The 12,789-nt window shown below is 45.9% G+C and overlaps 1 protein-coding gene across 4 annotated transcripts in view; it reads right to left on the reverse strand.

The window, feature by feature from the left end:
* Nucleotides 1–12,789, reverse strand: part of jar (Myosin heavy chain 95F jaguar) — a 143,860-nt gene that overhangs the window by 64,106 nt on the left and 66,965 nt on the right. For all 4 annotated transcript variants that reach the window (XM_055065755.1, XM_050170300.2, XM_055065756.2 and 1 more), the window contains exons 12-14: nt 9,925–10,016; nt 2,244–2,316; nt 1,958–2,181 (exon numbers count right to left, since the gene is read on the reverse strand). In XM_055065755.1, the coding sequence (XP_054921730.1) occupies nt 1,958–2,181; nt 2,244–2,316; nt 9,925–10,016 (389 nt within the window). The remainder of the gene's footprint in view (nt 1–1,957; nt 2,182–2,243; nt 2,317–9,924; nt 10,017–12,789) is intronic.

Raw genomic sequence — 12,789 nt, forward strand, 5'->3', positions numbered from 1 at the left:
CTCCTGCCGAACTATACCATTTGCTTCGAGCATGCATACAGTCAGTCCAGTGTGCATTTTTAGTCTGAAGTGGTAGGCTGCGCAGTCAGAACTCAGTCATGAAAATATCTTTCAATTTCAGGATGTGCGTCATAAGCATAAAAAAAATGAATAAAAAAAAATAAAAGCCAGTTTTCCTACGGAACGCGTGATCTGATGCCAAATGGAAAGTGATGTCATACAGGCTATTGTTTATCACAAAATTGCAGTGCACAGGTGTTTTACTGTAACAGAGGTCTTCCATCCTGCCTTTGTGTTAGGCTACCACTAACAGCTGTCAGCATTGGACAACCACCTTAGGTTCACCCAGGCCGTAAAGTGAAGTTGGCAGTGGGATTCAAACTTGTGCTCCTGTGGCAATGTGCAGTTGGAAGTTGAATGCACCAACCACTAAGCTATATACTACGTAGCGTTGCACTTAGTATTTTGCACCCTACACAGACTATCAGAGTGGTGGCATTTGCGCATGTACCTCGGAGGCCGCAACAAGCAGTACTGCAGCAGACGAGAATGACATGTCATGCACACAAGAAAGTTGTTCTTGAGAAGATGAGGCTTCTACTGTGACATCCTGCTGCTGAAATCTGCCAATTATTTTTTTTTTTCAATTCTACCACCTATCTTGTTCTAATAATTAATGCAACCGATATAATGGGAAAACAACAGAGTGCTAATGAACAACAGGAACAGCAACACGAAATGTCTTCTCTTGCTTTGCAACACATTATTTTCACAAAGAATGCCTTAAAAGGCACTTTCAATTCCATTTTGCCTATGGCTTCAGCGTGAGCTTAGCACTATAGAGTAGGGCATACAGTCAGATCCCCTCATAACAATACTCAAGTGCCAAGAAAGACCCATAGTTATAGCTGATAATTGTTATAACTGGGTTGTACTAACTGGTTATAACTGGGTTATCTGTTGGACAGCAAGAAATACAGTCAAATCCACTTACAGTGTTGGCAGGTCTAACAATACCCAGATGTTTGTGCATGTTCTATGGTGAAATGAACTGCTTGCTACATCCTGTGCCGCATCATTAGCTATAGCAACCTGGCTACTGGGTGCCAACGCCAAAAGACAGTTAGAGAAAAAGAAAAGACAATATCCTTGAAAAAGAAAGGAAGAAAGCGAGAGGCTACCCTCATGCTCTGAACGTTCGCCACACATGCTGTTGGGCCGTGCATCTGGCACAGATCTCTCACAGCCTGGCTTCACCAAATTGCCCCATGCATCACTGGCCTCATGCGCCCATCTCTAAAAATTAGATTGTGGGGTTTTATGTGCCAAAACCCCGATCTGATTATGAGGCACGCCGTAGTGGGGGACTCCGAAAATTTGGACCACGTGGGGTTCTTTAACGTGCACCTAAATCTAAGTACAAGGGTGTTTTCAGATTTCGCCCCCATCAAAATGCGGCCTTGTGCTTAGCAGTCCAACACCACAGCCACTAAGCAACCACGGTGGGCGACACGCTCGTCTCTCTTCCACCCATTCGATACACGTGTCAACTGCGCTGACGTCCGAGGGCTAGAAGGGAGGTGCGGGAAGCGGGCGATGCAATGAAGGTGTGCTTAGTGAGGTGCACGGCACAAAGGCAGGTGAGGCCTGAAGGTGTGCAGCATGCAGGCAGGTGTGGCAGCTCGCATTCTTTTTTTCAAGAATTTTGCTTCCTTTTTCCTTTCAGCACGGCCACCCTGGTAGACATACTTAAATTTTATAACCGGTAAAGCAAGCACTTTATTCCACCATAGAATACATACAAAAGTTGACGGTGCATCGGTGTACATGATGGGGTACTGTTATAAGTGGGTTCGACTGTACTTGAAGCCTGGCCATTCCCCTGGTTCTTCTCATGCAACACTGAACACCAGACAAGGTGCTATGCAACTGATGAAGGAGGCAGGAGTCTACGTACCGTTTCGTAACAGACAGCTCCAGCAAAGTGCCTGACGAGGAATCCTTCGTCGTCGGTGATCTCTCGGTGGTCCCTGAGCTTCGACTTTCGGGGCACAGCCAGGCGGAAGTGCCTGGGGTGTGTGCTGTGCAGCACAGAGGTGAAGTGGGTGTGGCTCGAACGAGGAAGCTTGCTCTCCTCGTCGAGCAGGTCAAAGATCCCCGTGCCCTTTCCCTCCAGCAGGTCTGCAATGTGGTGCCCTCACACATTGCCCACAGCTGACGCTACCACGAGAAGGAGCACTCACCAATGCAGTCTTGGTTGTCCACATACTCTATCTTTTTCACAGAGAGGCCTTCTCTTTCATACAACGCTTGCTCCTGAAATGGTATGGTCGCGCACAATGTAACAAGTAGTGAAAAATGAACCAAAAGGGTGAAATTCACTTCATTATGAAGATAATGGGCCACAATAGTACTTGAGATATCCACAGCGCAATGCAGCAGCTCCATACATAGTTCCCACTGACTTGTGTTCCCCAGAACAGGTTCCTCTACGAGCATGTGCGCAAATACCCAGTCTTTCTACAAAGATGTCACATTTTTTCAAGACAGCAAAGTAGAGATAAGGAATCTATTTTTCCTGTAAGATGTTATTTGTGCCAACCTACTAAAGAGAATATCTGATAATCAATGACAAGCTTATGTAATGACTTGCCGCAGTAGACCAGGGGCTATGGTATTGCGCTGCTAAGCAGGAGGCTGCACGAGCTGCATTTCGTAAGGGGAATGCATAAACGTTCATGTACTAATATTTAGGTACACATTAAAAAACCCCAGGTGGTCAAAATTAATCTGCAATCCACCATTACAGTATGCCTCATGATATATAGTTGGCACGCAGTTGGAAAGTTTGCCATTGTTGTGTTCATTCCGTAAGAAAAAATGCATTTTTGCAGATTCTGCAAGTGTCTGGAAGCAGTTGTATGCACTGCACTAGCGCACGCATCATCGCAGCACAGTATATTAAATATGTATCACCTAGACAAGATTTCCTCAAGCTTTTGTGCAAGATTTCCCCAAGCTTTTGTGCACTGTAGCCAACAACTGGGTTCGTTAGAAGTGGAATTCACTGAATAAATAATATAGGTAGACCAAACTAAGCGAGAAGAATGGTCTGATATAACCCAAAGTGATACAGCCGGCTCTCATTACAACGTACCCTGATAATCCGAGGAAAAGTCAGTTTTATTCAAAGTCCACAATATCTGAAACGCCTCACTTCCGAAACTTTCGTCGCAATGTCTAACAACTTTATTGCAAAGAGTGAGTGATGAACCTCAAAAGTAAGAAGAAGAAAAGCTGTTTTGCTCGAAAAGTGAAGCATCGATTGCGATAGCAAATTAAGCAAGATAAGTGTGGTAGCAGCATCGAAACGAATTGACCTTCATGCTGTCTATCATTTCAATGTTAAAGCGGTTGAGACACTAAATTGTGAGGCTATAAAAAGCCCGCTATATGCTGCTTCTGTATGCGAAGGGCACCCACAATGAGGTATTGGAAGCTGCAAACATTTTAAAATAATTTTAATTCAGCTCCAAAAAGTCATTAAAATCTCTTTCACGTGGTCAAGACCCATCGCTAGCGTGGCTGTTATGACGTGACAGCGGAGGAAAGAAAATACTGACGTCATAGCACCCTAGCACAAAAACGTGACGTTTTTGTGCTAGGGTGCTATGAGCCCTCCCTTAGGTTGCTCCGGGACGGCGCTTTAGCCGCTGGGGTAGTGCTACACACCAGTATTTACAATGACAAAGAGGCCAGTAGTGTGAATACGAAGACGACGACGATTAGAGGCAAGCACAGGCTGTTGCCTCTTGGTCAAGTGTGGCATACTTGTAAATATCTTCCTACGTTTCAGCTGCTCTGAAAGGAGGCCACATTTCAGAGATCTTTTTTAGAGGTGCTAAATGGGCTGGTACTTAATAACTACAAGGGCTGAATTTTGCCAGAGCAACAAAACTGCACTTCCACGCAAGATGTGCAAGTTGCCGACTTGAAAGCAATGAAGAAATCGCTACTGTGAATAAGAAAGCTCATCATCTGTTAAATTTTATGTCCTATTTACAACCAAGTGTGGCAGCTTTGTGTTTTGAATCAAGTGTGCTAATTGCAAGTGAAGACCAAGCTGCGCTCTTTCTTTCATGAGCACAGTGGTCCAAACAAGCAACCCAATATGCTGAATCTTGCGTGCAAGTCAATAATGCAGAGTTTCAAATTTAGGTTCTGCAAACACAATTCCTTAGGAATTTTATTACTGTCACAAGTTCAGGTGGACAAGCACCACAAGTATATACTACACATTGATAAATAGGAGCACAAAGTAAGCAAATGATAATCTTTTTTACACGTTTGTTAACTTGACCTTACCTCAGCATTGGTGTGATTACCCAGAGATTTTTAGTGTGAATACCATAGCTCCTATTGCATTATATACAGTCGAACCCGGATATATCGAATTTGACGGGGATCGGAAAATAGTTCGATATGGCGAAAATTGGATATACATATATAGGCCAAAAAAAGCACTCGCGATCATAACAAATTGTGAACAACTGCAAACAGCTGCGAATCGCATAGCATGTGCACATAATATGAAAACGCTTTATTTCACAGGAAAAATCACTAATCACTCAATCTTCTTGAGACTGTCCAAGTGCGAGAGCCCAGTGCCTTCCATTTCGCCGCAACAGCGCTGAATCAGGCTGAACGCTGACGCCAGTTCAGTGGCTGTGCACGGACGCATTTCTTCGAAAACACAGTTGCCCTTGTCATTGCTGGAATCGCCGTCTTGAACGCCAGCTATTCTAGTCACAATGTCCTCATCAGCGAGGTCGGCTACCGCTTGAACTTCGCTGTCAGCGTTAATGAAGTCATCAACAGTCACTTCGGACAGGACGGCGCCGGGAAAATTGGACAAGTTGCGAAACGCGTCCTCCAAGCACTCATCATCATCTAAAGCTTCCGGAAATTCATCTCCGGCCACTTCAAGGCCTGCCTTGCCGAAACAGTTGGCTACTGTGGCCTGCTTCACGTCGCCCCAAGCTCCGGTAATTATCTGGATTGCGCCGAGCAGGTCAATCTTGAGATCGGTTCCCATGCGGAGGTTTACGAGGAGCCGTTGAATAAGTCGTTTCCGATAGCCTACCTTGAATGCCTTAATGATACCCTGGTCGAGGGGCTGCAGTCTCGCTGTGGTGTTTGGCGGGAGAAACATCAGTTCGATGTGCTGCAACTTGCAAGTCGTTTGATGGGCCGAACAGTTGTCTACCAGAAGGCAAACTCGGCGGCCTGACTTGCCCAACTCAGCATCCCAAGCCTGCAGCGATTCAACAAAAAGTTGACGTGTCAACCAGGCCTTCCTATTACAGCCGTAGCGGACGGGAAGCTGTTTACAGTTCTTGAAGCAGTGCGATGACTTGCTCTTCCCGATCACGAATGGCTGTAGCTTGCACAAGCCGTCCATGTTGGCTGCTAGCAGCACCGACACAGGCACTTTGCTCATTTTACCGCCGTGACATGAGGTTCCACGAAGAGCAAGTGTCCTATTCAGCAATATTTTCCTAAAGAGACCAGTTTCGTCTGCATTGAAGATTTCTGCAGGCAAAAACTTCGCAGTGATCTTCGGCCACTCCTCAGAAAGCCACTGCTGCATCTCCTGGCTGCTGACAGCCCCACTTTCGCCTGAAATGGCCTTCCCTACAATGCCGTGGCAGTTTTTAAACCGTTGCAGCCACCCAGTGCCACCGCAAAAGTTCTCTTCGCCAAGAGCCGCAGCAAACCATTTGGCATTTTCGATTAACATCGGGCCATCCAGGGGAATATTTTTCGCTCGGATTTCAAGAAGCCACGTATAGAGTCACTTTGTCAAAAGCAGCAGGGTGCACACGACACGATCCCGAGCGACTTTCCTCACCTGCTTTAAGCTCGATGTCCTGCTTGTTTTTTAACAACGTACTTAAAGTACACCGCTGAATGCTGAATGCGTCCGCCACGGAGGACATTTCTTTGTTCTCGACACGCCGGATTACCTCAAACTTTCTTGCAAAGTCCGGATTCTTCCTCTTTTTTATGTCTGCGGATGACATAGGTCACCAGATGATCGCAATCATACATGCTACACACTGCACGTTGAAACAGGTACACACAAGAAAACGCGCGATGCTCAGATAGAGCAGTCCGAGCGGCAGTCAACGGGGCTGCGAAGGAACGACAAAGGGAAAAGAAAGAAGAGAGCGGGGAAAAAGATCGGCGGAATATGCCGTCGAAGGCGCTGTTGGCGCGATTGCCGCTTCGCTATGCTTCGTTTTTTGAGCCCTCTCTGGCAGCGACAGTGCCGACCCTCACTCTCTCTTCCTTTCCCCAGGAAGCGTGCCTCGGAAACGTTGCCGCGTCTCCATGCCGCGCATTCTCTCCACTGAGCTCCAATGGCCTTGCCCAATGCACACGCTGGCGGTACAGGAGGAGCGAGAGAGCTCGTGCCGGTGGGGCGTAAGAACGGGGGAAAGACTCTGCGTCTCCATCGCTAGGCGACGGCCGCGCATGCGCAGAGGAGGAGCCTGCTGACTTACTGCGGAAGTGTTTTCCCCTGAGGACCCGACACGAATGTGTTTGGGAAAAGCGCACCTTCCAGGGGCGCGGTGCAGCGCGGCGTTCGATATATCGAATGTCCGACAAAAATGGAATTCGATGTACTACGCAATTGTCCTATACTTCTACATAGTATTTTCCAAGGGGGTAATCTGTGTGTTCGATACAGCCAATAATTCGAAATATGCGGGTTCGATTGTGTGTGTGTGTGTCTGTATGTATATGTATGTATGTATGTATGTATGTATGTATATATATATATATATATATATATATATATATATAGTTGCTGGCATGTCTGCATGTTACATGCCCATTCCCTGTGCACAATAATATGAGAGAGCTGGTTGGAATTGGAAATTGGAATTTGTGGAGTTGAAATGGTTGCACTATCTCTTGCTATAATGGCAAAACAAGGCCCGTGCCACACTTTAACCTAACAATGACAGATGCCGGCACCATTCCATTGCAACAACACAAACCCAGAGTAGCTGGTCTGAATATATGCAAGAACTACAGTGCAACAGAAAGACAAACAAAGTGAACACACACAGTGCTCTGGGTGTTCACTTCGTTCTTGTCCTTTGTCTTTTTGTCACCTGCTGTAGCTAATACTGCATTTTCTGCATGTATAACTCGCACCAAGAATAGTAAAATTTAACAGTAGGCCTCTTCGATTTTCGTAGTTCTGGCCGACGGCTGCCAGCTAGTTCCGGTCCTTGTATCGCTAGTTCCAGTCCTCGTGCTCGTATCGCACCGCCTCGCAAGGCCTTTAGAAGCTTAGAAGAAAATGCCTCGCAAGGTGCTTTAGAAGCTTAGAAGATAACGCCAGAAGTAATGGAATCCGATGATGACTGTAGCCAGTTGACTGATGTTGAATTCCAATGGCGGAGTCAGAGCAGCCGACGGATTCCACAAGCGAGCACTTGACTCTGGCGTAGAGCAATGCCTCCAAATCCACGAGTGGAACACAACCTGCGCCGCCGGAGCAAGGCGGAAGCGGAACTTCTATCTCCGAGTCACCCAGGATGCCTTGCGTGTTGTCATTTCCTTCCGCTGTTTGCTCCCAGCACCGCCGCACCGGTCACTTGTCTCTTCAGCGCCGTTCACCTTTTTTTTTTTTTAAAGTGCGGAATGGATATTTCACCAAGCGTGCAGCAGCTTTTGCTTTCTCGCGAGTCGTGACCGGTGGCACCTCCCAGCAGACAAACGTAGTAAAGGAAATACGTCACGCAGAGTTCCGGTCCACTCCGCCGATTTTGGCGGAGCATCTTTTTCTGCTCCACGGAGTGACTCCCGCTCTGAATCCCCTCTGCCTCTCTCATTGGAACACCTTATTCCCGCCCTCACTCTGTCATTGGAACAAACTTGCTCCGAAACGAGCAGAAAAACTTGCTCCAACTCCGCCATTGGAATTCAACATGAGCGAGGTAAAAATGCTCAAGCGCCTGAGTTGCAATTCGTCAAGTGCCCACAAAGATGGTGGCGAGCGCTCATTGGTTCTTTTTGTCATCTGCTAGCCAGAAAACTTCCAGAGAGCAGCCATACCAAAATCGTTCTGGCTGGTTCTGGCAGCCGGCGGGTAGATAGAACCGTCCGGCCTGAGCAAAACGAACGTGCGGCGGAAGTGCGTCGCACAGTGGGAGGAGCAACCCGAGAAAAATGAAGGTGCTCTGGCTGGCTCTGGCAGCCCGATGGTAGCCAGAAGTGGTATATCGAAGTGATCTAGCAAAGTCGGGGTGAGAGCTATATGCAAATTTTGCTTCAAGGTGTAGCTTCTTCGGCAGCATGGCTTCACCTCAAGGTGAAGTTATGCTGCCATGAAGCCACATCTCAAGACAAGGTTTTCCTGCTATTCATAGTTTCATTATCTCCTAGGAAACCCCACCCTTGTGCATTGAAGCTTCCTTCTGCTCTCCTTGGTCACCCATTCTCCTTTTCTTTACGGCAGCCACTTGGCATTTAATAGTAAACAGTGCACGCAACACCGGCAAATCAGAACTTGGATCAGGAAGAACTATGCTATATATGGCCGTCCTAAAGGCACATCCTCTCTTACGGAAATAAGCGCGCGCTAAGCAACATGCTTATGAAGGCGCGCCACGAAAGGCGCTTTCGCGGCAAGAATTCTCTGCCGCGCGAGAATGGGTCCCGAACCCATTTTTTTTTTGCAGTGCTCAGTTTCTGCAAATCCCACAGGTGCCGAAGTCGTCACGTGGTCGATGGGGCCAATGCTCTCACTGGCGAACCCGACTGGCATGCGCGCCGTGTTTTCTCAGCAAGCTTCATTCCCGCACTGTCATTCCCAAGGCATCTCGAGAGAGGGCGAGAACTCTCGCCTGCCCGCTGCTCTCCACAACCACGAACGCGCGCAGTGGTGTGACCTTCGAAACACGGCGCGCGTTTTTAAGCCTGCCGCCTTGCTTGCGCTTATTTCTGCAACTGAGGACGCACCTTAACACAGCAGAAGCTAAAGACAAAGCTGTATTCACATGACGGAGCAAATCGCAATTAGAGCTTGCGGATTGCACATGCCACGTGCCATGAACATGTGCCAGTGGCGCTCCCTTGGTCTGCATGAAGCACTTCATATGTGGGAGGGAGAGCCAGAGACACCATGGAGGTTTTTTTTTTAATCAGTCGCATTTGTTCCATCGCTGTTGACCTAGCGAGGGCTGCTCTGTCTGCAGTGTCCTCCGTAGTGTTAATGCTTGCTCCGAAATGATCAGACTCATATCACATGTCACATGACCGATTCATCCGCAATCACATCCATCATGTGGATACGTACAGCTTTGTCAGCATTGCCAAATGGGGAGGGGGTAACAGAGCAGCTGGCTGAAGATATGACGTGGATGAGCTGTGCATCTGCGAATGGAGACTGTTTATGCAAAGATTTGAGCGTTGTTGTATGCAGTTATTTCCATGGGTTATACATGTGGATTCCTTTTTTCTTTCTTTCTGGGCTGTTGTATTTGAGGATGCAGGTTATACACGGTGGCAGGTTAAATGTGGAAAAATACGGTAATGTATATGCATACCTAATGGTTCGTACATAAGCTACTGGTCAGTAAATAGTGTCATTCTACTTTAATATTGCATCTATGATGCTATGCATTGCAGGCTTGTTACAACTTTTTGTCTGTCTATTTCACACATTTTGTGCACAACCCTGATGAAATGCCCAAAGGGGGAATGGCAGCATTAATATATACAAGCAATATAATTTCTGAAGAGTTAACAACTTAATTACAGGGCAATAACTAATAGAAGTGCCCACGTAAATATCACACAAGCCACTGCATTCCAACATACAGTGAGCAGAGAAGGGCCGGTCACCTCTTTGAGAATCCTTTCATTGAAGAACTGCTGCAGCTTCTCATTACAGTAGTTGATACAAAACTGTTCAAAGCTGTTCACCTGGAAGTACTCTGTAAACAGAAATTAGCCACATGATATTAAAGCTGCTCAAATGCAACAAAGAAAGGTGAAAATTATGAAAGCATTATAGGTATCGTTTAGTGAATGGCTATCCAACCTGCACATGTATTATAACAAATTAAATTGTCACCACAGTCATGTTCTGAAAGAACATGTAACAAACCAGCTTACTATAGCACAGTGCCACAAAGGAAGGCTATTTGCTGCCCCTTTTTTTTTCTCAACTGTGAACATTTAGGTTTCCCAAGTGCCTTTACGCTACAGTCAGGTTCACGAAGAAATTTTTTCTCGTGCATCCACCTGTACTTTGCGAATCACTTTCGGTGAACTCTTTTAGTAAATAATTCATGTAGGGAAGTTTGCAAGTGTTGAACACTAATGCAGTTCAGCTCTGGTGGAATGCAGAATTACTGCAGCAGGTCAGCAAATAGGTCTCACACCAATTTTCTTGCACATTCTGCAATTCACCACTTGATATGCAGTGCATATGTTATCTTGGTAATGCATGGTTAATGCTTGTTGCTAAATTACTGTCCAAGCCACAAAACCCACATAAAGGACATTGAAATTACCGTAGCTAGCTATCAGGCCACTCCAGGGATTTGTCTATCAAAGCTCATGCATGTCAAAAAGAACTTCTGCTGCATGTCCTGGTCATTCATACCAATTCGTACAGACACGAGGGGTGCTGTTTCCATGCAAATAAGGTTTAATGTTATGCACCCCGATTACTATGCAGTGCTGCAAACATCCAAAGCCAACTTTAGTTTTCCCCTCAATTAAATAAATAATTTCCCTACACCTTTGTAAGGTACGACTGTTCAGCTTGTCAAATGGCTTCTGTAAAAATAATTTGTTTTTTGTTATGCAAATAGACTCCTAATCTATATCTTAAATTTACTTCTAAGCTCATTTTAGAATATTTAATATAATGCACTCAAGTTGAAGTGATGTTGCAGTGCAAGTTATTTTGCTAACATAGCCTCCTGCTTGAAGTTTCACAGTTAAACCTCAATATAGTGAAGTTGCTAATATTGGCACTTCACATCATATAAAAAAGGTGACTTTTTATGTATGCAAGTACAGTCAGTCTCACTCACTCTCACACACACACACACACACACACACACACACACACACACATTTTTTTTACTGTGGGTACAGTGTGGAGTAAACAGGAAGAACAGAAGTAGACACACACGGTGCTGTTTGTGTCTACTTTTGTCCATCCTCTGAAACTCGAGGACACAACCTTCAGAACTAAATGCGTAGGAAGACGGCGCACATGAAGTCACGGCCATCTTGACTCTTCCAACCTATGTACCTCTAAGACAGGGCATGCAGGCCGTGTATGTGCTCAGTCGTGCGCACAGGCCATGTGCAATTACAGCCGAACTATAGGAGGAGACGCATGCTCACCTGCCCCTCTCGCCCGCCCCTAATCGCACAGTAGCACAAGTCGCACATACTTGTGTGATCTTTTCCTCACAGCAGCGGGCTCATTAAGGATGCCTTAAAAGACAACCACACTCTAGCAATGGATGATTTTCTTGCGTTTTGCAGTACAGCCGACGAGCTAGAGCTGAACAAATGTAGGGAAGGTGTTCTGACCCCTTTTCGTGAAGCACCTCCAGATTTAAAGTTCACCGTTGAAATGCCAGAAAGAAAAGGAATTAGGTTTCCTGATTTGGTCATCACCTTCGAAAAGCAGTGCACATGCTGGAAGTACAAAACCCACCCTTGCAACTGGTTCCTGCCATACATTTCCAACCATTCCAAGAATGTAAAACGAGCTATCGTAACCACAGTGCTACAGGCCGCCCTAAAGAAGTTGTGTCATCACGTAATGGAAGAGAGCTTCATGCACCAGGTAACAAGGCTCAACAATGCTCACTATCCCCGAGACCTGCTTACAGAGGTCGTTGAAGGGTTGCTAAAGAATATGAGACTCTTGAACAGCAAGGTTCAACAAGAAGCAAACATTCTACAGAAAAGGAAGAAGGTCGCCGTTGTGTCTCATGTACCCGGCCTAACACACCAGCTAAAGAAGATAGCCAGCAAGGAAGCACATGCACCGGCAAAGCTGAGTTGCGCACAACAGAATGCAAGATGGGGGGCAGGGAAGATGTGACACAGCCACAACAAACACAGCTGGGTGGGGAAGTACTACACGAATGCAGACGATCTGCAGCATCCATACAGTGGTGTCTAGACTTGAAAAGGAGAGCAAAAATAGGTGAAACAAAAGGTGGAAAAATTTATTATCGTCATGGTTCCCTACTCCACACTTAGCCATCAAAATGGAATGCGCTGTTGCCATTCAAGAGCCTTTGCTACCGTGGAACTCTAAAAGGGCAGAGGGGTTTACAGTGGTAAAGGTGAAGCTGTTGAATGGGAACAATACATTGTTCTACTAGTCTGTGAACGAGAGTATTGTGGTTGGAAAATACATCTCTCACACATGCATATCTGGTAGGCCATAATGGGTCACGTGATTCATTAAGGGTTCATAAATGTTGCTGCTTTTATAAGTGCTCAGAAAAACAAGCTGCACTAAACATGGGACTAAGAAGAAGGCACAAAATAACACCCTATGTTGTTTCTGTTAAGTCCTGTAATTTGTGCGTTTCGATTTTCCAAGTAATGTAGCAACTAGCTCATCAACACACATTATATAAATGCCTGCAAGTTGTAAACCAAATTGACTTATTTCCATACCTTCAAGGTTAATATGGCATTACAGAAGGGAGCAGGCATAATATA

This window comes from Dermacentor andersoni, chromosome 6 (assembly GCF_023375885.2).
Source record: "Dermacentor andersoni chromosome 6, qqDerAnde1_hic_scaffold, whole genome shotgun sequence".
NCBI classification, from domain to species: Eukaryota; Metazoa; Arthropoda; class Arachnida; order Ixodida; family Ixodidae; genus Dermacentor; species Dermacentor andersoni.